Source organism: Manihot esculenta, chromosome 3, assembly GCF_001659605.2.
Source record: "Manihot esculenta cultivar AM560-2 chromosome 3, M.esculenta_v8, whole genome shotgun sequence".
Lineage (NCBI taxonomy): Eukaryota > Viridiplantae > Streptophyta > Magnoliopsida > Malpighiales > Euphorbiaceae > Manihot > Manihot esculenta.
In genome coordinates, this window is record NC_035163.2 from 24,038,395 (window position 1) to 24,065,068 (window position 26,674).

Genomic DNA, 26,674 nt, shown 5'->3' on the forward strand with positions numbered 1-26,674 from the left:
TTTTTAAACTCTATTTAAATATCCCACCTTAATTACCATAATTTGAATTCATATAAATCAAATCTACACAAATATTTCTTAGGAAATTTAGTATTTTATTTTCAAAACATTTTAATTTTTTATATACAATGAAAAAAGTCTGAGATATTTAGATTCATTAGATTATAATTTACAATCATTTTTTAAATATTATAAAATTCAACATTTTAATTGAGACTAGTTTAAATTTAAACTACTAAAATAATGCACTAACCTAAATATGAATCTCATAAAATTTTACTTAAATTATTCACAGAGATAATTGAAATATTTTTGCCATATATTTTCAAGTATATCATATATTTTCGATTGTATTGAAAAAAATGTATTATAATATTTACCATTTCATTCTAAATTATATATACAGATATAATGTCAAAGCAGTTTGGAAACAACATTGGGCCTAGTTGGAATTATAATGTTGGATATTCTTTCATAGAAGGTTTTTTAAAGTTAAAACATTTTTTACTTGCGTCTGGAGAGAGAGTGAAATTTTTTAAAATAAGATTTTTTGGAAATTTTTGAAATGAAAATTGAGTAAAAAAATCTAAATATTTATAGTAATTTATATTCAATGTTTTAAAATTTTGTAAAATATTATTAAATTTTTTTAATTTGATACAATTATAATCAATAAAATTTAATTAAATTTAAAAAAATTAATAAAATTATAATATAATCCCTAAAATTCTATTTAACTAATAAAATAGTCTTTAAATATATATTTTTATTACAACAATATCATTTTTTTAAATCTCATTACTTACTCTCTACAAGTTATTCTTTAAAGGAAGTTATACCAAGTTATTCTTTAAAGGAAATTGCTCTTTTCAGCGGATGAAGTTGTAGGCAAAGCTCAAATTTTAATTGTAATTAAATGGTAAAAATAAATTCAGATGCGAGCTGTAGGGTGACCAGTATTCGGTTCAAATTGAAAAAATCGATCGAATCGAATCGATTTAAAAATTTGATTCGATTTTTTATATATTTCAGTTTGATTCGATTTTTAATTTAAAAAAATTTAGATATTTCGGTTCGGTTCGGTTTTGATCAGAAAAAAATCGAAAAAACCGAACTGAATCGATTAGTGATAATAATATGTTTTTTTAATAATATAGAGAAATTAAATCATATTAAGATTAAAATATTTTAATTAAATTTTAAAATATTAAAAATAAAGTGTAAAAAATAAAAAAAATTATTAAAAATCGAAACCGATCAAACCGAACCGAATCAGACCGGTTCGGTTCGATTCGGTTTCTGATCAAAATCGGTTCGGTTCGATTTTCATAAACACTAAAATTTCGATTTTCAGTTTATTCAGTTCGGTTCGGTTTTAAATCGAACCGACCGAATGCTCACCCCTACTAGCCTCTATTGTAATGGTACTGTGAGTTTGGGAGTTATACATCGTGATGAGTATGGTCATGTATTGGTTGTTGTTGTTGTTAAGGGTGTGCATGGGGCTTGGGAATCAAAAGTTGCGGAAGCTTTTGCAGTTGTTTATGGTCTCTCTTTGACGCTAGGGTGATGTTTTCGAAATCTGGTGGTGAAGTCTAATTGTGAAAGGGTTATTCTCTCCTTGAAGAAGGATACATCTTTTCAGAGCAAATATTCGAGGGTTTCTTTAGGATTGTCGAGATATGGCACGAGGTTGAAGCTGTATATGGTCTTTTACTCGTGGTCTGATAATAATGTGGCTCATGAGCTCGCTAAGCTAGTGTTTTTGTATGGCGTGAAAAATGTATGAAATAAGAAAGTATATTAGGGACTAGTTATAGATTTCCTTCCTTCAAATCAAAATCAGATTCAAATCGGTTAACTTTAAAATCTTAAAATAAATTATTTAATATTTTTTTTATTTAAAATTGATATATAGATAAATTAATTATTAAATAATTAAGTTTAAATTTTTTTTATTTATAATAAATATTATTTCACTTTAAATAATTAACAGTTTAAAATTTAAAATTTTATTGAAAGTGGGATAGTAAAAAAATGTAATAGTAACCACTTTAAAATCACACTGAAACGGAATTAAAATTGGCAAAAGATCAAAACCATTTTAACTGTTAAAATCAGTCCGGTTTCAATTCGATCAGCAGAGCAAATTGAATCACCAATTTGAAATCGAAACCGACCCTTAGGCAGGCTACACGCCCCAACTGATAAAAAACCACCGTCACCGTTAGATTACACGACCCCGTGAAGGAACAGTGTATACCGCGGAGCAGTGGATAATCAGAAGCAGTGAATCCGAAGTTCGCAAATCACAGCAACCGAAGTGCACTCCTATATACTCGAAGGCTCGAAGCAGACCTTAGTTATAACTCACTCCACTCTTCTCTCTTTCTCTCGCTACATTCATATAATATATAACTGTCTATTTATCGATCTATGGATTATCGAGGAAATCTATAGATCGAGAAATGGCGAACTATTTAGCTCAGTTTCAGACAATCAAGAATTCTTGTGATCACATCGTAATTGCAGGTGAATCTCAATTTGCTTCTGTCAAAATGGATAGTTATTGTAGTTTCACTTTCCCAAATCCTTCTTTGGATCGAGCATTATTTTTCTGTTTCTTTCCTGATTGTAAATATTATAATTTCAGTAGCGATTTAGGAAGGTAAAGCTCTACTACTAGATTTGAACTTGATGGTGAATGTGATTGATTGAGAATGCAAGAAGTGTAGCTTTAAGATTAGTAATAAACTACAATTTGATGATCAAATTACTAACGTCCTTAGATTGCATTATGAATTGGGATTTGGACTATGACAGTTATTACTTTGTTAGTTTATCCCTTGGTTTTTGCCGATTCTTGTTTCTGCCGGCAAAAAGAAGTGAACCCTAATTATCTGGTGAAAATGGTTGGAATTTTTTACTCCTGCTATGGAAAATCTGTTAAATTTGATGTCAAGTGTTTTTCTGAAATCTGAACGGGAATAAAACTATGGTGTTTTGTCTAGTTCACGTTTATTGTAGACAGTCTTAACTGTGGAGCAGTTGCTAGCTCCATGATATTGGGTTTTGGAATGTTTTGTTCTGATGGTGTGTAAAGTTATGAAACTATATATTAGAACAGTTGCGTTGACCTTATTGCTGTATGGAATATTATGTGCTTTGGCATTATCATAATATTGAAGCATGGTCTGGACATGAGAACCTCCATTTTTTCTGTTAGTTTGTCCTAATTGTGTCACTATTGAATTCTGACATAAGACTCAATCCTCTGTTTTCTAATTTATTCATGATGTGTTTCTATACCTGTTTCATTTTGTTTGTATCGTGAATTTGTGCACCAAACTTCTTTCAGTGGAAGATGTGAGTGATCTTTGGCCCAATATCAAAGATAGATTTGAGGAGCATCTGCCATTCAAAAGAGCTTGTTTGAATAACAAGACACGTAACCTTGTGTTTGTGGAGAATCTGCCTGCTGAATTCATATTAACCACAGATGCAAGGCTTCGTAGTCGGTTTCCTCAGGAGCAGTCATTATTCTGGTTTCGAGAACCATATGCTACTGTGGTTCTTGTTACATGTGAGGTAGCTTGCCTTCACACTGACCTCATTCATATTTTCTGCTCTTAATTTTTTCAGCTGGCTCTATCAATTGGTTGCATTTTATCTTTTTAGAAATATGGATGTTAAAGTTTCTTATAATATTACTGTTATTTATGATTGGTGATTTGACTTTTAATGGGCATTTGTGTGCAGCGCTCTAACATTCTTTTTCTACTATGTTTACATCTTCTTTAGGATCTTGACGAGTTCAAAACTATTCTTAAACCACGCCTGAAGTTAATTGTCCAAAATGATGAAAGGGAATGGTTCATTGTATTTGTGTGTAGAGCTCATCCAAGTAATGATAATGCCACCAAAATGGCAAAAAAAGTATATGCCAAGCTTGAAGTTGATTTTAACACAAAGAAAAGAGAGAGGTAAGTTTGCACTTGGTAGGTATCTTGTGCTCAGTTGATTAGTTGATGAAAATTGCCAAAAATATGAATCCACTTTCTCTCTCTATTAATTTTATTTGCATGCTTTGTTTCAATTTGATGCTGGAATTTATCGTTGCAGTAGTAAGATTTTCTTGTAGTTTTATTGATTTAGGGAACTGTTGTATCTATGAACATCTATATACTTTTGTTTTATAATATTCTTTGAGTTTTTCATCATACCCTTAGAGTAGTTATTCTTCTATATTTTTTTGGGTCAAGACTTCTACTTCTTCATTATTTTTATGTTGTTTAGCATTTAGACGTAGCCACTTCATTATCCATAAATCTAAAAGTATAATAATAGGACAAAGGATACTGACAAGCAAAAAGTATGCTGTCAGGATGGGAACAAGAATTGTTATTATTTTTGCCTTTTCATTTATCATAGGCATCAATTTTTATTTTTATTTTTATTTTTATTTTTTGTTTCTTTTCAGCTTATTCTTCATGACAATTTTAGAAAGGATAGAGAAAAATGCAATCACGCCAAATTTCCTTAAATGTGCCCATATTTTTGGGTATATGTGACTATGTGTAGTTCTAGAAGCTTGACTGCTGCTGTGAAAGAGTAGTAGCGGGAAGAGGGACAATTATTTAGTTGGTACGTGGTGGGTTGCAGTGTAAAGATACATGCAAGAACATGTAGCTTCTTTGTCTGTCGAGTTTGTCAAGTCAGAGACAGGGGGATAGTTGGCAAGGTTTTATCTTGTCAGCATTTGCTGCATAGAATATAAAATATTGCCTCTAAAGCCAAGGTGATGAGTTAGGTGGGAAGGCCTACCAAAGTGATTTCGTTGAGGAATAGATTCCCCTGATACATCTTCCAATGAGATGGCAGATAATAAAATTGAGGATAGAAGTTGCATGGTGGTAGGGCCATCTTTGCTTTTGGATGAGTGGATTCTAGCTTTGAGATTGAACAAGGTGATGATCCAGTGGTAGGCCGTATCAAAATGCTTATGTTGAGGGAAAAACAAACCCTTGATAAATCTTTATCGCAAATGAGGTGCTTGTTAGTAAATTAAGGATGGGAGTTGAATTTTGGTTTGCAAAATGGATATGGAGAAATTTAATGACCATGTGATCAGGAAATTTCTAGTTATATATAAAAGAATGGGTTTAGTGGGTCCTTTGAAAGAAATGAACTTAAGTTACAAAGAATGGGTTGTGTGATGAAGGTTCGGACTTGAAAAGATGTTAAAGTTGTGCGAGTATCATACACTTTTCAATGAGAATATGATTTTGTGTAGGACAGAATTTCAAGCCTATAGAAGTTTAATAAATTTTATATTGATGGAAAAGAATTAAAATTAAAAAAAGTAAGATTAATGGGTGGGTTTAAATTTGGGAGGAGGCCACTTCTTTGAGAGAGCTTTAGAGAGAATCTGGAGTAGTTTGACTTATTCTATTTATTTTCCTTGTTTTAGAAGCATATAAGAAAGCCTCATTTAAATATTCTTAAAAATTTCATCACTTGTTCATAGATGCAGACCTTAGAGCTAAATATTTATTGATAAGTAAACATCATATTTAATGATTCAAATTGGTTTTGATTGACATATGACATAAGCTCCTTATGGACGGCAATTAGTGAGTTAGTGACTTAATTGATAAACTTGAATCACAATGCAAATCTATCTCATTAATAAAATAATTATCTATATTTAAAATCCTTATGTTGTAATATACAGCTGTAGATATAGAGAATTAAGATAATTATCTTACCTTGTATAGAGTCCATAATCATTGGAAGATTCATAGGATCAATTAAGGATTAAATGTAGGATCTCTTCCTTTTTAAGGTCTTTTTAAGGTCTTGTATATGTGTATAAACACCAACATTTAGAATGGAATAAACATAAAAACTATTTCCTACAAATCTAGTTTGTTTCGTGGTATCAGAGTCATCAATTTTTTGAGGTTTTGTGTTTGGGTATTGTTCATTGGTACTGTTCACGGATGCTGTTCATCGGTACTGTTCACAACATCCGGAAGTTGTGCCTGGTTTTTTGTTGCCTCAGACTTGTGATTCCAGCCTTGTGTGTTATTTTTTTGGCACATCTTTTTTTGTGGTGCTTTGAAGTGTTGAATTTTGTGAGATTTCTGACATTGCTAAATTGGGTCTTGTTTAGATTTGATTTTCTGTCTTCTATTAGTTAGAAATTTTAAAAATGACCATCGATAGTAAGTCTATGATTGCCAAAGGAGGATGGGGAAATAATAATCGAGTTGAAAATACTGTCACGATCTCGATTGAAGAATATACTTAGTATTAGAACCTACTCAACTTTCATCACTGCTATTGTTGAGATAGGTAAAACATGCATTATTTCTTCTTTAAACAAGTGGGTCATTGATTTTGGTGTCACGGATCATATGATAGGTAATCCTCATACATTCTCTAGTTTCCAATCAAGGCTATTTTTCCTGCTACCATAGTTGATGGGTTGCAATATAATATTGAGGGTTATAGAACTGTTAAGTCTACTTTTTCCATCACTTTTTTTCCATCACTTTATCTTTATCCAATAAAGCCTTTAATTTAATCTTTGTGAGTAAGCTCACAATAGACCTAAATTGTTCTGTGTATCTGATGGTCTCTATATTTTGGATGCATGGGTGCCTCAGTCAGTTACTTATTCTAGTGTGCTCTCTCCATTTGAAGCATAATGCGGGTTAGGGATATTCTTCTCTACCAATTTTGAAAAAGTTATGCCCCCAATTTCATGATGTACCTTCACTGGAATGTGAATCTTGTCATTTTGCGAAATACCATCGTATCTCGCTTAGTCCTAAAATTAATAAACCGGGGGAATATGCTTTTGATCTAGTTCATTCAGATGTCTACAACTAGATTAAGGTATTTTGTTATTTTTGTGGATGGTTTTTCTTAGATGATCTAGATCTACTTTATGAAGAATCGTTCCGAGGTGTTTTCTCACTTTTTTGCCTTTTGTGCTACAATTAAGAATTAATTTAATGTTTTTGTGCATATATTGAGGAGTGATAATGCCAAAGAATATATGTCAGGATCATTTTAGACTTATATGACTCAACATGATATTCCTAATCATCATGTGTTGATATATCTGCTCAAAATGGGGTCGCTAAAAGAAAGAATAGGCATCTCCTTTAGACTACTCGAGCTTGGCTTTTCCAACTGCAAGCTTCTAAGCAATTTTGGGCTGACGCTGTCTCTACTGCATGTTTTCTCATTAATTGCATGCTGTCTCCGATTCTTAATGATGATATTCTATATAGTGTTCTCTTTACTAATAAGTCTTGTTTCTTTTGGAACTACAAATTTTTTACAGTACTTGCTATGTTCAGGATGTCAGATCTCATGGGACTAAACTTGATCTTAAAGTTTTAAAGTGTATCTTCTTGGGATATTCTCGTATTCAGAAGGGGTATCAGTGTTATTCTCCAGGACTCTACAAGTATTTGGTCTCAACATAGTTTTTTATGAGAGAAACCCATTTTTTTTGTAATACATACCTCCACCAGTTAGGGGAGGAAGATGAGTGGCTCATCCATAGGGTCATATCAGATAGTGAGATCTCCACAATGTGTCTTCTCCGGCACAACCTGTTGAAGGTGTTCCTTCTAGTAATTAGCTTTTTGCCAAACCACCAGTGATGTAAGTTTACTCTAGAAGACATGTATGATGATACATGTCTTGTACCATAATCTTTTTCGCCATCGAATCCTTGATCTCTCCATTAGTCTTCGTAGAGGTAAACGACAGTGCAAGTCTACCTATGGTATTGCTAACTTTCTTTCTTATGATCACCTATTTTCTCTTTTAGCTCTTTAATTGCCTCTCTAGATTCCATTTCCTTGCCTAAAATAGTTAAAGAGGTTCTGTCCCATTTTGAGTAGCGTGAATGCGTGATGTGATACTTGAGGAAATCAAAGCTCTAGATGATAATCATATACGGGAACTGGTTGATTTATCCTAAGGCAAGAAGGTTGTGGATTGTAAATGAGTTTTTGCCATCAAAGTCAATCTAAATGGTTATGTGGCGAGGCTTAAGGCCTGTCTTGTTGCTAAAGGATATGCACAGACCTGTAGAGTCGACTATCCTGACACTTTCTTTCCTGTGGCCAAAATGATATCCATTCACTTGTTCATTTACTTTGTTGCTTCTCAGCATTGGCCTTTTTACCAACAAGATATCAAGAATGTCTTTCTGTGTGGTGGTCTCCAAGAAGAAGTATGGAACAACTATTTGGGTTTGTTGCTCAGGGGAGTATGGAAAAGTCTACCGTTTGAAGAAATTTTTGTATGGTTTAAAGCAGAGCTTTCGTGCTTGGTTTGGCAAGTTTAGTGAAGTTGTTCAAGAATTTGGATTAAAAAAGAGCAAGTGTGACCATTCAGTCTTCTACTGGCATTCAGATACTAGTATTATCCTTCTTATTGTGTATGTTGATGACATTATCATTACAGGAATGATTATGCAGGATCTTTTCTCTTAAATTCTTCTTGCATGCTAGTTTTCATACTAAAGACTTTAGTCGACTTAATTATTTTTTGGGAGTAGAAGTGTTGAAGAATAAAAAAAGAATTTTCTTATCTCAAAGGAAATATGTCATTGACTTACTTGCAGAAACAGGAAAGTTGGGAAGCTAAATTCTGTAGCACACCTGATTATGAATGTATGTCTCGCAATAGATAATAGAGACCCCTGTGATGACCCATAGTGGTATAGAAGGTTGGTTGGAATTTGGAAAGCTTGAATTACCTTACAATGATGACTAGGCCAAATATTACTTTTGCAGTAAGTGTTGTAAGCTAGTTCATGTCTGTACCTACAGGTAATCATTGAGCCGCTCTAGAACAAATTTTATATTTCCTAAAAAGGACCTTTGAACTCGGTATACTCTATAACGATCATGGCACACTACTGCTTTCCATATGTTGATTAGAATGGATCCAAAAGTGATAGAAGGTCTACTACAAGTTCCTGGCTTACTATGTCTTTGTGGAAGGAAATCTAGTGACTTGGAAAAGCAAGAAGCAAGGTATTGTATCGAGGTCCAGTGTAGAATTTGAATATAGAGCTATGGCTCAATCTGCTTATGAAATTTTATAGATAAATTATTTATTGGCATAGGTTGGTTTGGATGTCTTGTCCCAGCAAAACTATGGTGTGATAATCAAGTTGCTCTTCACATTGCCTCTTGTAGAAAGATAATATTTGTTGTTGTATCACAATAAAGATTACAATCTAGTTATACATGAGAGACAATATGTAAACTTGAAGGAAAATCAAGCCTATGATTATACAATCCCTAAGATTAAGTAACTAACCCATCTATCAATATTTACTACCTATATTAACATATTTACTTCCTATAACCTATAACACATCTAATCCGGTACATCATAAGCATACCAATCATATTGAAGTTAACTGTCACTTTATCCGAGAAAATATTCAAAAAAATGTAATTTCTACCGGATATATGAAGGCAGGAGAACAAGTAAGTGATTTATTCACAAAAGCATTAAATGAGCCTTAGGTATAGTATCTCTATAGTTAAATTTGGGCCAGACCTAACTCATCCCAAAACCTAGCTCAAGGGGCAGAAGTGCCTATGGTCCATGTAAGGGGCACGTTACCCCTTTTCCAAATTGTTGTGGGATTCATTGATGTGGAATTCAAGGCATTTCTCTCTCTTGAGCTAGTTTTTGGAGTGAGTTAGGTCTGACTCAAATTTGACATGGTATCAGAGCCTCCCCAACAACGTGGGCCTCTATAAATGTGTCACGCTCCAGTGTGGTCCTGGACGTGAGGAGTGTGTTGAATCCCACATCGGTTTAGAAAAGGGGTGATGTGCTCCCACATCGGTTTGCAAAGGGAAAGGAGTAATGTGCCCTTATATGGACCATAGACACTTCTCCCTTGAGCTAGCTTTTATGCTGAATTAGGCATGATCCAAATTTAATATTCATAATAACCTAAGCATGATTAACATTTATACTTCGGCTTGAGGGAGAGTGTTGTGATATACAGCTGTAGATATAGACATTGTTGTGAAAGGCGCAAAGCGCACTAGGCTCTAAGGGCAGCGCTTGAGAGCCTTCCAGGCGGGCGCCGTTGCGAAGGTGCACTAAGGCGCAAGGCCGTATCTAAGTACACCTTTGTGTTTCGAGCGCATCAAACCCCAATTCTTCGCTTCCGGCAAATGTGCAAGAGAAAGAGAAAAGAGAAGACAAAGAAACGGAAGAAACAGAAGAAGAAAAATAACTTACCTTGTCTTCTCTGGCTTCCTCCAGAAGATCTACAGGTAAGTTGTTGTTATTCTTTTTTTTCTTCTCCTCCTCTTCCTCCTTGACCACTCTTTGCTAACATAAAAGAAAATATGAAGCCAAACTCTTTCTTCTTCTCTTTGGTTCACTGCTGATTGTCATGCTGTCCATTTTTCTTTGGGTTGGTACTTGGTTGCCGACACAGCTGCATGTCTTTTTTTCATTATTTTCTTTTAATATTAAAACTGAAAAACAATTTATTTTTATTTAATGAGATTAGAATTTTTAGGTATTTTAATTTTTAATTAAATTTTTTTTATTATTATCATTAAATTATCAATTGAAATTGTAAGATATATTCTATAAATATGAGGGTAAATTAAATTTATATGATTCGTATTGAAATAATTATCATATTGTTTAAAATTATTTAAAAAAACTATTAAATAAATATAATTTGTAATAGAATTTTAATCATATCACCAAGCTTAAGTAATTATAAAAGTAGATAAATTTAAATAATAATCTAATATAATATTTGAATTTTGATAAATTATTCATATTTATTTAATTTTCATTTTTTTTTATTTTTGCGCCTTGAATTGTTTAGGCGCCTCTGCGTCTCGCGTCTAGGCTCTAGGACCCCTTGACACCTTAGTGCGCCTTTAATAACTATGGATATAGAGAATCAAGATAATTATCTTACTTTCTATAGATTCCATAATCATAAGAAGGTTCATAGGATCAATTATGAGATTAAATGTAGGATCTCTTCCTTTCTAAGGTCTTATATATGTGTATAAATACCAACATTCAGAATAGAATAAACATAAAACTATTTCCTACAAATCTAGTTTGTTACACCTTGATTCTACCATTTGTTGGCATATTACGAATTTGTGCACATTTGTGGAATCATTGGAGGTTCTATATTGAACACTATAACTTCTACATGAGTTGCGCCTCTTTTTTTGGCTTTCTTCTTTGCTTGGAAAGTTAACTAAAGGAGGATTCTGACTATTGATGGTATCTAGATAAGGAAATATGGGTCAGTTGGATGTGTGTTTATAAAGTACAGCTGAATTGTTCTTCATTCACTTCTGCATTTTGAGTGAACTAGGAAGCTGTGGAAATATGTCCTAGTGTTCATAATTCTTCGAGTATGAGCAAATCCAGTCACCAATATGTCACAGGCATGGAGGCTATGTGTACTTGTGATGGTAAGAAAGGACTTTTTAGGTCTCCCGCTAGTAGGTTTTGGTTCATTTTCAGAAGGCGCTGTGCTTCTCTTGTTTATCTAAAGCAGGAGAGTAAAAGATGATGCATTTGGATCATGGTTTTAAATCGCAGTCATGGCCATGAATAATGGAAATAGGATTGAAATGTCCATAACATAATCATAACATACAGGCGCTACACTTTTTTTTTTTTGAAAAATTTGCAAATTTTGTGAAATGAGTAAATATTGATAGATACAAGTAAAACTAAAACACACAACTTTATATTAAGTATAAATACATTAAATAAAGACATTATATAAATACAACATTATGTAATAAGTATAGGATACATCAAATGATGAAAAGATATAGCGAAAAACAGAAAATAAAACTCACTTTTTGCAAGAACTAGATGTGAAAAATGAAGATAGATAGAGATTTGTAGAAAGGAGGAAAAATTTGGAGTGGAATTTTGAGAGAATACAATAGAATGAAAAGAAATGAAGACAACATTACCTGCGTGTATTTGTACCATTTGCATTCCTGGAGGCAGTGGCCATTACCATTAGTTAATGTTAAATATTAGTTGTTACCCATACAACTCAGGAACATTTCTATTAATAGTGGACTAATGTGGCCTTGAAGAACTTTTAAATAATATGTAATTATTTAAAACCATGATTTGGATGCATGATTGAAAATGTAGTGTTAAAAAGCATTCGCGCAATACCACTTTTACAGCCATACTTTTCTTTTCTTTTTTGTTTGGGTTTTCTCCTTTTTATGTTTCTGTTAATAAAATGTTTTTATTCATGTTTTCCATATTTTTCCTCTTCTTAGATTGTTCTAAAACCTTGTGCTTTGACCAGGTGTTGTAAATTTGATATTCATGGAGCAAATTTTTGGGAAGATTTGGAATCCAAAATTATAGAATGCATCAAAAATACATTGGATAGGCGAGTACAGTTTTATGAGGATGAAATACGTAAGCTCAGTGAACAGCGCTTCATGCCAGTTTGGAACTTCTGTAATTTTTTTATACTGAAGGTTGTTCCTTTTCTAAATTTCTTTTAACCAAGCTAATGTGATACAGGGTGCTTTGCTACTAGGATAATTCATGATTTGGATTTTGGAATGAGAATTGTTGATTCCCAAGTTTCTCTCTCTCTCTCTCTCTCTCTCACACACACACACACACACACACACACCCACACACACACACAGATCACAATTAACTTGAAAGGCATTTTTAATTACTTTTCTGAATATCCATGAAATAGCAGTGTAATTTCCCTCAGAAATAGGTTCTCTACTTTCAGAACTTTCCCTAGTTATATATAATATTTACTGTAGTTAGTGCTGAAGGTTGCTTCTTTTGTTTTTTAAAAATGTGCTCTATCACAGGAAAGCCTGGCTTTTATGTTTGAGATGGCTTATCTTCATGAAGATGCATTGCGAGAATATGATGAATTAGAACTCTGTTATCTGGAAACAGGTACCAAAGGTGGACATTTATAATTATATATTTCTTGTCATTCTCTTTACCTTTCCAATTTTATTGGATTGCATATTAGGATGAGTATATCTGATGTAGGACAGATTCAAATGCCTGCTGACTGATATTCTTATGGTGGGTAAATCTCGAGCAATTGATGAGTTTTAGGTTCATATCTAAAGGATGAGAAGCTTTTAGGAGTTTAGATTAGGGTTGAATGAAAGAAGAAAAGGAGGAAATTGTTGTATGTGAAAAGTTGGAAAACTGTAGCATTTGTCCTTTTTAGGGAGGGAAATGAAGAATAGAAGAGTAGTAGGGGTGCAAGACATAAATCAAGTTCCAAAACCATGAAAAATATTTAGTTGCATAGATGTCTACTGACTTCATAATAACTAATCCTAATCTGATACCCAATTCCATGTAAAAGACTCATGAAAGTAGCTTGTCTCACATTACATATATAAGATAAGTAATCCCAAATTAGGAAGGTTGTAAACCAAAAATAAGTTATTAGCTAGCAACTTTTTAATAAGAAAATCTGTAGTGAAAATAGAAAATTTCTAAATAGTACTAAGACTCTAAATTCCATATGTAGGAAAATATATTAGAAAAATCCCTAATTCTATTTTTCTTGGATCGCATCAATAACTTATAATTTGGTTCTTCTGCTGTGAAAGTATATGTTGTCTTGATTTTTCAACTGCATGATCAAATGAAAGTGTCATAGTGCTCATATCAATGTATCTTTATAGCTGCTAATTGGCCGTATTTACTTATAGTGATTGGTAAGATGGTTATTATTGATTACGCATTTGAGATCCTGTGGTTGAAGCTTATGATGTAAATTCTAAAATTAGATATTTCATAGTTTATTGTACAAATGTAAATTTCTTTCTTGAGGTTTTCATTTTCCTTTTCCCTAAACTTAAATCTTATCATGTCATTTTGATGTTGATGGAGTTAGGAGCTTTTGTAAATTTAAAACAACAATGGAGAGAAAAATTACTACTGCTTTACTAATAGAATTGAAAAATCCTCTCTTCGGTTGCAAGAAAAACAGAAATCAAATCAATCTAGCTCAAGTTAGCCTAGCTACTACCGAGTGTCAACTATAAAATAACCCAGAAACATAAACCCTACACCCCAAACAGCTCTTATTTAAACTGTTAGCCATGATCATTCTCTGCATCAGGGACCAAATGGACTCTCTTCTGCATTTCCCTCTTAACTGCCCAACCTCCTGTCAGTTCTCTTCCAGCTGTCCCTTTTCTTGAATATTCTTCTTTTTCTAATTCTTCCTATAATATACCTTCAGAGAATGAGAATTTTGGCCCATCATACCTGCCACATCAACACTACTTATATCATTGCCGACTCCTTTATGAATAACCTTGTCCTCAATTGAAAAATGGAAATTGATTGATCACATCAGTATAAGACATCCATGTGGCTTCTTTATTTGTCTTGCCTTTCCACTTATCAGCAATAACACAGTTTGTTTGCCATTCTCGTTCACAGACTTTTGTTCCTACACCTCTTCAAGCTCAATGAGGTCTTCAGCTACCTCTAATTCTAATTGTAAATCAGAGTCAATCGGATGTTTTCCCACCATTTTTTTATGTTGAGAAAAATGAAATATTGGTTTTATCTTTGCGGCAGCTAGTAACTGTAATTCATATGGCACTTTCCCCACCTTCTTTTCAATGATAAAGGGCCCAAAATAATGAGCAGCAAGTTTAGGACAGATAACCTGCCTCAAGGAAAGGATCACCCACCTCAAATTCTACGCCTCTACTATGCTTGTTGGCTGCTCTAACCATCTGTTGCTGTGCTCTTGATAAATTAGAAGCTAGTTGTTTCAAGTTTCAACAGCTCATCCCTTGTTGCCAACTCCTGTGCCACAACTTCAGCCTTAGTTTGTCCTGAAAAAAGTTGTTGAAGTTTTGGATGGTCTTGAGCATAAACTACTTTAAATGGAGACATGCCAGCTGGTGTGGTACCAATGCTCTACCCAAGGAAGCCATTTACTCGAGTTTTGAGGTTGTTCTGAAGAGAAACAATGAAGATATTTCTCCAACCCTTTGTTCAAAACCTCAGTTTGTCTGTCTATTTCTGAGTTGTATGTAGTGCTCATACGCAATTGGTGCCTTCTAAACAGAATAGTTTTGACCAGAAATGGCCGAGGAAAAGTGGATCTTTGTCGCTTACAATGGATCTCAGTATTCCATGAAGTTAAACTATTTCCTTTGGAAAAAATTTAGTTACAACTTTGGTAGTGTATGGATGGTGTAATCCTAAGAAATGCACATTGGAGAATTTTAGAGTATTTTTGTATTTCTCTCTTGATTTTTACAAGGATTTATATGCATATTTATACATAGAGGATTACAACTAAAAAGGAAGCAAATAATCAAATAATTATAAAGATAATTAATGATTCTCATTTGTATCCAAAATGAGTAATCAATCAAATCATATCACTAGAAATAAGCAAATAAGTCAATACTACCCCCTCAAGTTGGTGCATAGATGTTGCACATGCCCAACTTGCAAATTAGATTATGATAGGATCCAATATCCACAGACTCACTAATTACTGCTTGCATCTTGTAATTACTTTCAATGGGAGATTCTGCTGGTTTACACCCCGACACACCAGTTTCCTCTAAAAGATCCAGAATATACTTTCTTTGAGGGATAAAGATTCTTTTTTTTTCTGATCTGGCCACCTCAATACTTAGAAAATATTGAAACTTTTCTAGATCTTTGATTTAATATTCTTGAGCCAACAACCCTTTTAGTTGTGTCATTTTATCTTTATCATCACCTGTCACCACTATATCATCAACATACATAATAAGAAAGGTGATCTTACCCTTGTGATGTTTTTTAATAAACAAGGTATGGTTAGCATTACTCTGTTGGTAACTAAAAGATATTATGGTTTTGCTAAACTTGTCAAACCAAGCTTTGGGAGATTATTTTAGTCTATACAATACCTTTTTTAATTTGCATATCTTTCCTTGTGTCTTCTCATTAGCAAACTAACAAATTCAGGAGGGATCTCCATGAGCACCTCTTTTTCTAAGTATCTATGGAGGAATGTGTTCTTCACATTAAACTGCTGTAAGTCTCAGTTCAAGTTGGTTGCACAAGATAATAAGACTCTGATTGAGTTCATTTTGCAACTGGGACAAATGTTTCTTGATAATCCACTCTATAGAGTTAAGTGAAATCTTTAGCAACTAATCTGGCCTTAAACCATTCAATTGTGCTTAGCCTCAGCTTTGTGTTTCACTATGAATACCCACTTACAGCCAACTAGTTTCTTCTTAGGTGGGAGAGAGACAAGCTCTCACGTCTCATTTTTTGTCGGTATTTTCATCACTTCAATCATTGCTCCCTTCCATTTAGGATTTCCTATAGAATAGACACAAAAGAAATAGACAAAGCAAACGCTTTATAGAAGGGAGACAAGGAATCATAAATGTAAAGTTAGAAATAGGGTGTTTGGTACATGATCTGATGCATTTTCTTTGTGTGATGGGTTTATCTAAATTATTAGAGCATTCAAGAGTTGAGGATAACTCATCAAAAGAAGAGGAGGAAGATTATTGACCCTGAGTAGACTGTATAATGGCTTCTTTTACCCCATTTCTCCTTGAATATTTTCTCAAATCTGGCTTATCCAAACGTCCAATTCTTTCTCCTTGATCAGATGTCTCCCCCTGTTTACTAGAACTCTCCCTCTGAACCACATCATTCAAAATCATAGAATTAGGGATTATCTCTTCTTTCTCATTGTTCCCCTTCTAAAGAGCTGAGTGGGTGGTACTGAAGTAGGATTTAATTTATCTGAAGGTAACATCCATAGTGACAATAATTTCTAAATAGAGGGTGATAACACCTGGATGCCTTTTGTGTCGCAGAATACCCAATAAACACACATTTGGGCTTTTGGATCCAACTATACTAGCGAGAAAGCAAACACACCCAAATACTTTTGGTGGAACAATGTAGTTTTTTCCTTACAGAACCTCCGAAGGACTCATAAAGTTGAGGATCTTGAGAGATATTCGATTGATAAGATAAGATCGAGCTATCTCCATTAAATGTAGCAATTCCATTTTATACACTAGTATAAGGACAACTTGTCTGGTGTACTATCCTATTGGACTCTAAATAAGCAGAAAATTGACTATTCACACATTCTCTTCCATTATCAGTTTTCAAAATTTTTATCTTAGCATCAAATCGAGTACAAATGAAAAGATTAAAAACAAGAAAAAACATCACTTTTAGCTTTAATCAAATATACCCAAGTCATTCGAGTGCAACAATCTATTAACCATCGATTACCAGATAAGGAGACAGTTTAAATAGGCCCCCAAATATTAGAATGAATAGTCACAAAAATGAATTTGGCTTTTATTATGACTCAAAAGATAGGAGTTTTTAGTGAGCTTAGCATACTCACAAGCAACATAAAATAACGAACCAAATTGAGTTCTATCAAACAAATTGTGATAGAGTTTTCCTAAGACAAAAAGGATGGATGCCCTAACCGCCTGTGCCACTGTATTATTTCCAGGTTGACATTCTTATTCTCTCCAAAACAGACTTGAGATACCATAGAACTTGTATCACCTACCAACATGTATAAGTCATCGTACAGTCTACCATTGCCACCAATTCTCTTCTTTGTGTGAAGGTCCTGAACAATACAATAATCAATAAAGAATTCAATTTTACAGTTAAGAGCATTATTGATAGCACTGGCAAATAAAAGGTTGACAGGAAAATGGGGAACATGGAAGACAAATGCTAATTTAACATTACGTGCATAAATAACAGAATATGTTCCAGATATAGGAATAAAAGAGCTATCAGCAACACTGTCTTTGGTTAGAGAAGGGAAATAATTGAGAAAATTTTTAGAAGAGCCTGTCAATTGCACCAGAATTAATAATCCATGGGATAATATCAAGAGAACGGTATTACCTGACTTTACAGAGTTTGAATTTTATTAGAGGAAAAAAACTCAGTAACAGTTGTCTCTTTAGAGCAAATTAACTTGAACTCTGGAGGTACCTCGTTTCTCCCATGGCCTCTAGTGGGACGACCATGTAACTTCTAGCAAGTCTCCTTAGTATGTCTTGATTTTTCATAATAATCACAATGCAAGTGATTTTTCTGAGAATTAGGAGGCTGCGGGGTGCTTAAACTAGTAGCTAACACAGCCTTTTCAACTGGTACAATATAGAGTATAGCATGTCGATGACATTTCTATTATTGAACCTGGACATATGTCTCTTTTAGTGAAGGAAAAGGGTCTTTATCCAAAACTTGGACCTAAATTGGATCATATTCATTAAACCCTGCAAGAACATCATAAATCTGCTCATTTTTAATCATTTTTTGGAATTTGACCGTATCTCTAGTACAGTCTACTTGAAAGTGCTGATTGTAGTTAAGTTCTTGCCATAAGCTGGGAGATGGTCATTTCTCTCTGCTTAGTGCCATGAATCTTGTTCCAAATATCATAAATTTAGGCATCATTTCCAATCTTCAAATAAGTCAAGGATAATACCTTTTATATCTTTGCAGCAGTATCAAGCAATAAATAGGATTTAGAGGTATGAGATTATATAGCGTTAAGCAACCATATTATAACAAGATAATTATTTGAGTTCCATTGAGAGAAATCCATATCACTCTCATATTGTTGCTTCTTCTTACTAGTGATATAACCCTGCAGTCCTCCAGTTTTGATAAACAATAAATAACACCTCGACCAAGCAAGGTAATTGTTTTCATCATATTTTATTGGACTAATTTGCAAGAAAGGGTTATCAGAATTAGGAATTGAGGCCTTTTTACTTTCTGCCATGGTAAAAAGAATGAATAGTGACCCAAGATTGTGGGCACAAGAGAGCCTAACCAAATCACCAAAGAACCAGCTAGCTGCAGGAGGTGGCCGGAAACAAGTCGGCAACAGCGTCGAAGCTTACTGTGCCAAGAGGCAGCGTTGGACAGAGCCTCACGCACTGGAAAGGAGCACGTGGGATTCCAGCGTCAAAGCGGGACAACCAGCCAACGACTTTGCTGGTGGCAACGGTGAGGTGAAAAGAGGCCCTAAGTAGCGCAGTACCAAAACAGTAGATCTAGGATTTGTAAATCCTAAAAGGAAAAATTTAAATTAAAACTCTAAAATTAGAAAAAAGCTCTAATTCCATAAAGAATTTTGGAGAATTTTAGAGTATTATTATTTCTCTCTTGATCTAAACAAAGATTTATATGCCTATTTATACACAGAGGATTACAACTAAAAAGGAAACAAATAATCAAATAATTACAAAGATAATTAAGGATTCTAATTTGTGTCTAGAATCAGTAATCAATCAAATCATATCACTAAAAATCAGCAAATAATTCAATACACATATTTTGTAAGACATCCACTACCAAGAAAATAGCATCCTCTCCATGAGACCTAGGAAGAGCAGTTATAAAGTCTAAGTAAATATCTTCCCAAACCTGAGATGGTATAGGCAAAGGCTGAAGCAGGCCGTCAGGTGAGGCTGTTTCATATTTATGCTTTTGATTGATTAAGCATTTGGCCACCATTTGCTGTGAAGTCTTCGACATTTCAGGCAAGTACAAATTAGAAGCTAACCTCTTGTAAGCATGAAAAGGACCCCAATACCCCCCCAAAGTAGAAGAATGAAATTCATTTACTAATAGTGGAATCCAAGCTGAAGTTGTAGGAATCACCAACCTGCCTTTGTAGAATAGTCTTCCTTGAATCCAAGAATAATTTGGATGTGTGGATGCATTTGACTATATATCTTGAATGATTTATGCAATTATGGGTCAGCTTGGATCTCCGTTTCAATTCCTCCCCAATCAATGCACTGAGGCAAGCTTATTGAATTTCACTCCATTTCCCCTTCCTTTCGAGAAAGCGCATCTGCTTCTGCATTGGATTTTCCTGGTTTGTATACAATTTTAAAATTGTAACCCAGTAGCTTTGCTACCCACTTCTGCTGGGTTGGAGTACAAATATGTTGCTCTAGAAGATTGCTTTAAGCTACTCTTATCAGTATAGACAATGAATTTCCTCCCTAACAGTTAGGGTCTCCAGTGCTACACTGCTAAAACCAGAGCCATCAACTCCATGTCATATGTTGACTTCTTTGGGGCAATGCTCTGCTGAAAAAGGCAAAGGCAATCTGGCGTTTATCTTTCACAACATTCCATTCGAGTCCTTGGACACAGTGATCTGGCAGGTTGGACCAAAAATGATAGAGTTAGGAGCTTTTGTAAAGTTAAAACAACAATGGAGAGAAAAATTACTACTGCTTTTACTGGTAGAACTGAAGCATACAGCAACCAAATCCTCTCTTCCATTACAAGAAAAGAAAAACAAGAATCAAATCAATCTAGCTCAAGCTAGCCCAGCTACTGCTGAGTGCTGACTATAAAATAACCCAAAAACATAAACCCTACACCCCAAAAACTCTTATTTAAACTGGTAGCCATGATCATGCGCTGCATCAAGAGCCAAATGGACTCTCTTCCGCATTTCCCTCTAACTACCCAACCTCGTGTGGATTCTCTTCCAGCTGTCCCTTTTCTTGAATATTCTTCCTTTTGTAGTTCTTCCTATAACATACCTTTAGAAAATGAGGATTTTGGCCCATCATACCTGCCACATCAGCACTGCTTATATCAGACGTTATGTTTGACCTCCTTTCCATTAAGGGCCTCAACTGGAAACGATAGGTAGGTTTGCTTGCTACAAGATAATTAGTAGCAATGTTGTACGTTCCTGGGAACATGTTTCTGAACCTTTCCATTTTCTTATAATGAATTCAGTTAGCTAAAGCAACTTGGATATATCTGGTCACTGGTTGAATTATTGATTATCAGAACAAACTACCTTTCATCCTGTGCCCCCGTTCTAATTGACTAAACAGTCTCGGCTAATCTTTGTTACTTTGTTTCATGATGTCCATCACAATTTCCTTTTTTTCATGTTTTGGTGTCAAATAAATTGTTTTCACTGGAAGTTTCTTAGTACTTACTGTCAGTGTTATGCTTGTATTTAGTGTATCAATAGTTGTCTTTGCCTCGCATTTTTAACGAATAATGGATTAATAACTTATTATAACGTAATGCAGTTAATACGGGTGGAAAGCAGAGAGAATTTGGAGGAGTAGACAGTGGTGATGATCAGGCAGCACTGCTCAATCCTGGAAACAAACCATTGACACATGTCGTTCATGATGACTCCTTTAGGGAATTTGAATTTAGGCAGTATCTTTTTGCCTGCCAATCAAAGGTGTGGGAAACTGATAATCATTTAATAGGACAGTTAGTTCCAGAAGGCAATGTAGGTGTATTTTCTGTCAACTATTGGGATCTGCTTATGTAGGTTAATTATTGCTGCTTCCTTTTCAGGGGTTTATGAAATTGATTCCAAGCCATTTAGTGACTTTAACTGAAATTTGAATGTGTCAATAATCAATATGCATAAGTAGAATCTGTTCCCAAAATAAAAAAACACTCAAGTGAATCCTGAATATCTGGCTGTATACATTTATTAAATGATTAAATATTTATGATCTATGTGTGTATGTTTGTATGTTTGTGGCTTTATGCTTGTATCTGTCCATACATATAAAGGAATTAGTGTTTTTTTCTGAATTCATGAGCACAATACTCAGAGACATGGAGGTATTCACACTCACAAGTAAAGCTAATTGTGGTACAAACTAATTCTTTATCTGCTTGTATAGTTACCTGTTTTAGCATTGTTTGCGGATTTGTACACAAAGACTTCATGGGCACAATACTCACAGACATGGAGGTGTTCACACACTCACAAATAAGCTAATTGTGGTACAAACTATTTCTGTATCTGCTTGTATATTTCCAGTTTTAGGCTTTTCAAAATTTGTAACATCCTCTAGTGTGCATTGAAGTAGATTTGAAATGCCAAAACTATTTGCTAGAGATGCCTTTGAGTAGTACAGTTAAACTGCTCTCGCACTAAACATGAGAGACTACTTATTATTAAATGTGTTAAGCTGCTGCTGTCTCTAAAAGTTCACATTAGTATTCATTGATTACCATTAGATTTTACTTTTCTCAGAGTACTGTTTGAGCCTGATGACATTTTATATTTGCATTGCAGCTTTTATTCAAGCTGAATCGACCCTTTGAGGTTGCATCAAGGGGTTATCAATTTGTAATCACCTTTTCTAAGGCCCTTATACTGCACGAGGTATTTGATGATGATTTCATGAAAGTCTTTTCATTGCTTACTAACATGGTATTGCTTCTGATCTATTTTCCTTCTACCTTTTCTCCTGTTATCATCTTCTCTTGAATTCTCTTAGAGTACATTGCCTTTTTGTCTGCGAGAAGTTTGGGTAATAAGTGCTTGCTTGGCTTTGATAAATGCTACTTCATCTCATTACAATGATGGAGTTGTGGCACCAGACATCGAAAAGGAGTTTTACCGTCTTCAGGGTGATCTCTATTCATTATGTCGAGTTAAGGTATTTCTTTTTCCTTGGATTGTTTAATAATTTATTCTGTTAAATTTGGGTCAGGTCTAACTCCCCCCAAAAACTAGCTCAAGGGGGAGGAGTGCCTATGGCCATACAAGGGGCACATTACCCCTTTTCACAACCGACGTGGGATTCAGCATATTCTATTATGCAGCTATCTTCATGTGGACAACTGCTGATTAACAAAAATCCAAAAACAAAATTATTTTCTTGACTCTATAAGAAACTACTATATCAGACACTTGCTACTAGGATTCTTCTTTCTCCATTATGTTGCCAGCTAGAGAAAGGGCTTTTAATGAAATGAAATTACAATTTTGGCAGTTCATGAGGCTTGCATATTTAATTGGATATGGAGCAGATATAGAAAGAAGTCCAGTCAACAGGTGAAAATCCAAACTTGAACTGCAAACTCACTTATGGCCTCTTGTTTAATTGGTCGCTTGGTCATTTATTTGGAAATTTAAACTTAAATATGTCAAATGGTATAATGACATTTGGTTGTGGGATATCTTACATTGTCTCTATGTTGTATTAATGACATTTGGTTATATGGGATATCTTACGTTGTCTCTATGTTGTATGTTCTCTTTCTCTTGTACAGTGCTTCACTCAGCATGCTTCCTTGGCCCAAACCTGCAGTTTGGCCTTCTCTTCCAGCAGACGCTTCTCCTCAGGTGCTTGCGAAAGAAAAGGTAAATTTTGATGTAGTTATTCAGATCTGGAGTTACAAAGGATAATGTGTCTGTATAATGAGGACCACATCATCAATATGCTTTCTTTTGTGGGCAATTCTTGTCGAGACCCAGTCCATGATGGACACAATACATAAACAAGTGGGTCCCATTTATTTTACATATGGGTCCCATCATTTGTTTGTGTCTTGTGTCCACTGTGACTGTGGACCGGGTCTAACCGTCTAAGTAAGTTTTTCCCTTCTTTTATATGATGAATTATCTAACTTCTGCTGGTTTTTCATGTGACAATCATGAAGTTTCTATACTATGGATGAATTTAAACTTAAGGGCCTTAAATGGCATGGCTTAGGTGATCCCTATTGGTGGCCAAACCAAATGGTCCGGACAATTAGGATGGGAATTTTATTTCTTCCTATTGAAAGTAATTTTTTCTTTAAATTTCTAGAAAAGTGTCATTAACCATTCTTATCTTTGTGTAGGTGATCCTTCAAGCTACTCCTAGAATTAAGCACTTTGGCATTCAAAGGAAATCATTGCCTCTTGAACCATCTATACTTCTGCGGGAGGCAAACAGGCGGAGGGCTTCCCTTTCTGCTGGGAACATGTTTGAAGTGTTTGATGGTCGCTCAAGCTTGATTGATGGGTAATGATTTCAAGGATAGAAGTCTATATTGATATTTGTTATTAAATAAATATTTGATGCAATAGTAACTGTTTTCCTTTATCTGGGTGTTTCAAATTTTAATGTATTTGATGTCTATTGACAGATCAACTTCAGATGCTTCAAGGACATCTCCAGTACAAAAAGCAAAGACAATTTCCATGTCGCGGACAAACTCTTCACCTGGCAATTTTGATGGGGCAATGGATCGACCTATGAGACTTGCTGAGATTTATGTTGCTGCTGAGCATGCTCTTGAGCATACAATTTCTAATGCTGATCTATGGAAATCCTTGTCATCTTTAGAGGAATTTGAGGTATCAAAGTTAACTACATACAGACACACATCTTCCCTAGTTCCACATGCAAGACTTTCTTTTTTTTGTTGTTGATATCAGCACTGTGGGATTTCTCATGTTCAAGTTTCATCCTTCATCCAATCAAATTATTTACACTTGTAAAAAAGTATAGAATAGCCTAACTAATAACGCATCCTTGACATCCTAACTCCTATGTCCCTTTTTTTTTTGTGGAGGAGTGCAATTGCTCATCGGCTTTTTTCACATAGAACCCTAGAATTCTTTTTTCCATCTACCCAGAAACCAATTTTTGCTTTGCATTTGTGTTGTGAATTGCTCAAGCTGAACTAGAATCAATTAACATAAGATTTTTGGATACTAGATGATCCCAAAATGCTGAGGGAAAAATAATAGTAAGCAATTTTTGTACAAGATTTTCAAGCTGTAACATTCTTAGAATTTCCATTCATTTTAAGTAGAATACAACTTCATCAGGTGTAGAAAATTTGGATGCCACCTTAGAAAGAATCAAATGGCAATTGCCGTTCAAACCTAATTAAATGAAGGAAGAAAGGGGAAAAAACTCACTCGAACTAATCAACTGCAGTAGCAGCAAGATGGAAAGACTCAGCTTAATACAAACTGTTGAGGATTCTAATTTTTTGACCAAAATGTTTTCAGTGGAGCTCATAAGTGCTTTGGGCTTCCACAAGAATCTCTAACCTTGACATGGAAGCATCGGTCTCTGCAGGCCATGATTTTGAGAGGTTATCTACTTTTGATTAAAGTTGTTGTTCATTGATGTGTGGTGACCTGTTTATGTTATTAGTTGTGAATATCGATGTTAAGGGTTATAATGTTATATTGCAATCACACTTTTGTCCTAAAATTTTATAGGCTTCCAATCCAATGCCATCCCTCGGGAAATTTGCTTGATTATTTGGATTTTTTCAAGGCATTTGATATGTTCTGGATATTTGGAACTCCATCACAAAGTGGTTGTGTATGGTTAATTACTGGGTGAACTTGGTCTGTAAATTTTTTTCAATGGATTTCAGATTGTGAAATAACTTGTGTACATGAGAGAGGGCCTCTTTTTGGGTCATTTTTAATAGAAATTTACCTGAGAAAAGGATGAAGAAGTTTAAGTACAGCTGACAGACTATAGTTTTGCTTTGCTAAAGTTGAATTTTTTTGCTGCTAATAATATCCCACCAGTGTCAACTGGCTTTCAGAATTTGAGTAGAAATGAAGAGTGGTACTTGTAGTGCATGAGGGATTAAATTCATGAAGAATTTAAGTTATTTTTAGGTAGCAACTCCTTGTACTTCTATGATTAAAGTGGATGTGCTCCTTAAACTTGACTTTTTTTCTAGGAGATTGAAGTGTTAAACTAAGCTCTTCACATCACAGCTTTCACATCACTGTTTGAAGTTATTCTTTGTGGTTGAATCTATTACTTCTCTGTTATGTATTACTTACCTTTGTAGAGTTTATTTTTCTTGTCATCATCGCAGCAAAAATATCTTGAGCTGACCAAAGGGGCTGCTGATAATTACCATCGCTCCTGGTGGAAAAGGCACGGGGTGGTCCTTGATGGTGAAATAGCTGCAGTTTGCTTCAGGCATGGAAACTTTGATCTGGCTGCAAAGTCATATGAGAAAGTTTGTGCGCTATATAATGGTGAAGGATGGCAGGAGTTACTGGCTGATGTCCTGCCAAATCTAGCCGAGTGTCAGAAGATGCTGAATGATCAAGCTGGCTACTTATCATCCTGTGTGAGACTGCTGTCTCTAGACAAAGTTTTATTCTCAACCAAGGAGCGTCAAGCATTTCAGGCGGAGCTTGTTCGTCTTGCGCACAGTGAGATGAAGGATCCTGTGCCTTTAGATGTCTCATCGCTAATTACATTTTCTGGAAACCTTGGACCTCCTTTGGAGTTATGTGATGGGGATCCTGGTACTCTCTCTGTAACTGTTTGGAGTGGCTTTCCTGATGATATAACTCTTGATTCTCTTAGCCTGACTTTGATGGCTACATTTAATGCTGATGAAGGTGCTAAGGTATGATTTTCCCAGAGTAAAACATTCTCATTTCTGTGGAATTTCAGTATTAGTATGTTGTTAGCTATACCATTTTCATAACTCATCATTTAAGAATTTTGTCTGATATTTTAGGCATTATGGAGCTCTACTGCCATTGTGCTAAAGCCTGGTAGGAACACAATTACCCTTGCTTTACCTCCACAGAAGCCTGGTTCCTATGTCTTGGGTGTTCTTACTGGTCGGATAGGGCAATTGAGGTTTAGATCACATAGTTTTTCCAAGGGTGGCCCAGCAGACAGTGATGATTTTATGAGTTATGAAAAGCCAACTAGGCCTATCTTGAAGGTAATGTTTCTCATATAATCCAGGAAACATCATA

The 26,674-nt window shown here is 34.6% G+C and overlaps 1 protein-coding gene across 2 annotated transcripts in view; it reads left to right on the forward strand.

Annotated features, from left to right (window-relative positions):
* Positions 1-2,201: 2,201 nt before the first annotated feature.
* Positions 2,202-26,674, forward strand: part of LOC110610996 (trafficking protein particle complex II-specific subunit 130 homolog) — a 29,077-nt gene continuing 4,604 nt past the window's right edge. The window contains exons 1-14 of one of the 2 annotated variants that reach the window (XM_021751087.2): positions 2,202-2,532; positions 3,359-3,588; positions 3,802-3,983; positions 12,389-12,566; positions 12,924-13,023; positions 21,198-21,358; positions 22,214-22,303; positions 22,419-22,580; positions 22,917-22,978; positions 23,197-23,287; positions 23,770-23,933; positions 24,058-24,268; positions 25,768-26,313; positions 26,428-26,640. In XM_021751087.2, the coding sequence (XP_021606779.1) occupies positions 2,469-2,532; positions 3,359-3,588; positions 3,802-3,983; positions 12,389-12,566; positions 12,924-13,023; positions 21,198-21,358; positions 22,214-22,303; positions 22,419-22,580; positions 22,917-22,978; positions 23,197-23,287; positions 23,770-23,933; positions 24,058-24,268; positions 25,768-26,313; positions 26,428-26,640 (2,454 nt within the window). In that variant the 5' untranslated portion in view covers positions 2,202-2,468. The remainder of the gene's footprint in view (positions 2,533-3,358; positions 3,589-3,801; positions 3,984-12,388; positions 12,567-12,923; positions 13,024-21,197; positions 21,359-22,213; positions 22,304-22,418; positions 22,581-22,916; positions 22,979-23,196; positions 23,288-23,769; positions 23,934-24,057; positions 24,269-25,767; positions 26,314-26,427; positions 26,641-26,674) is intronic. The other variant, XM_021751088.2, reaches the window with a different exon arrangement.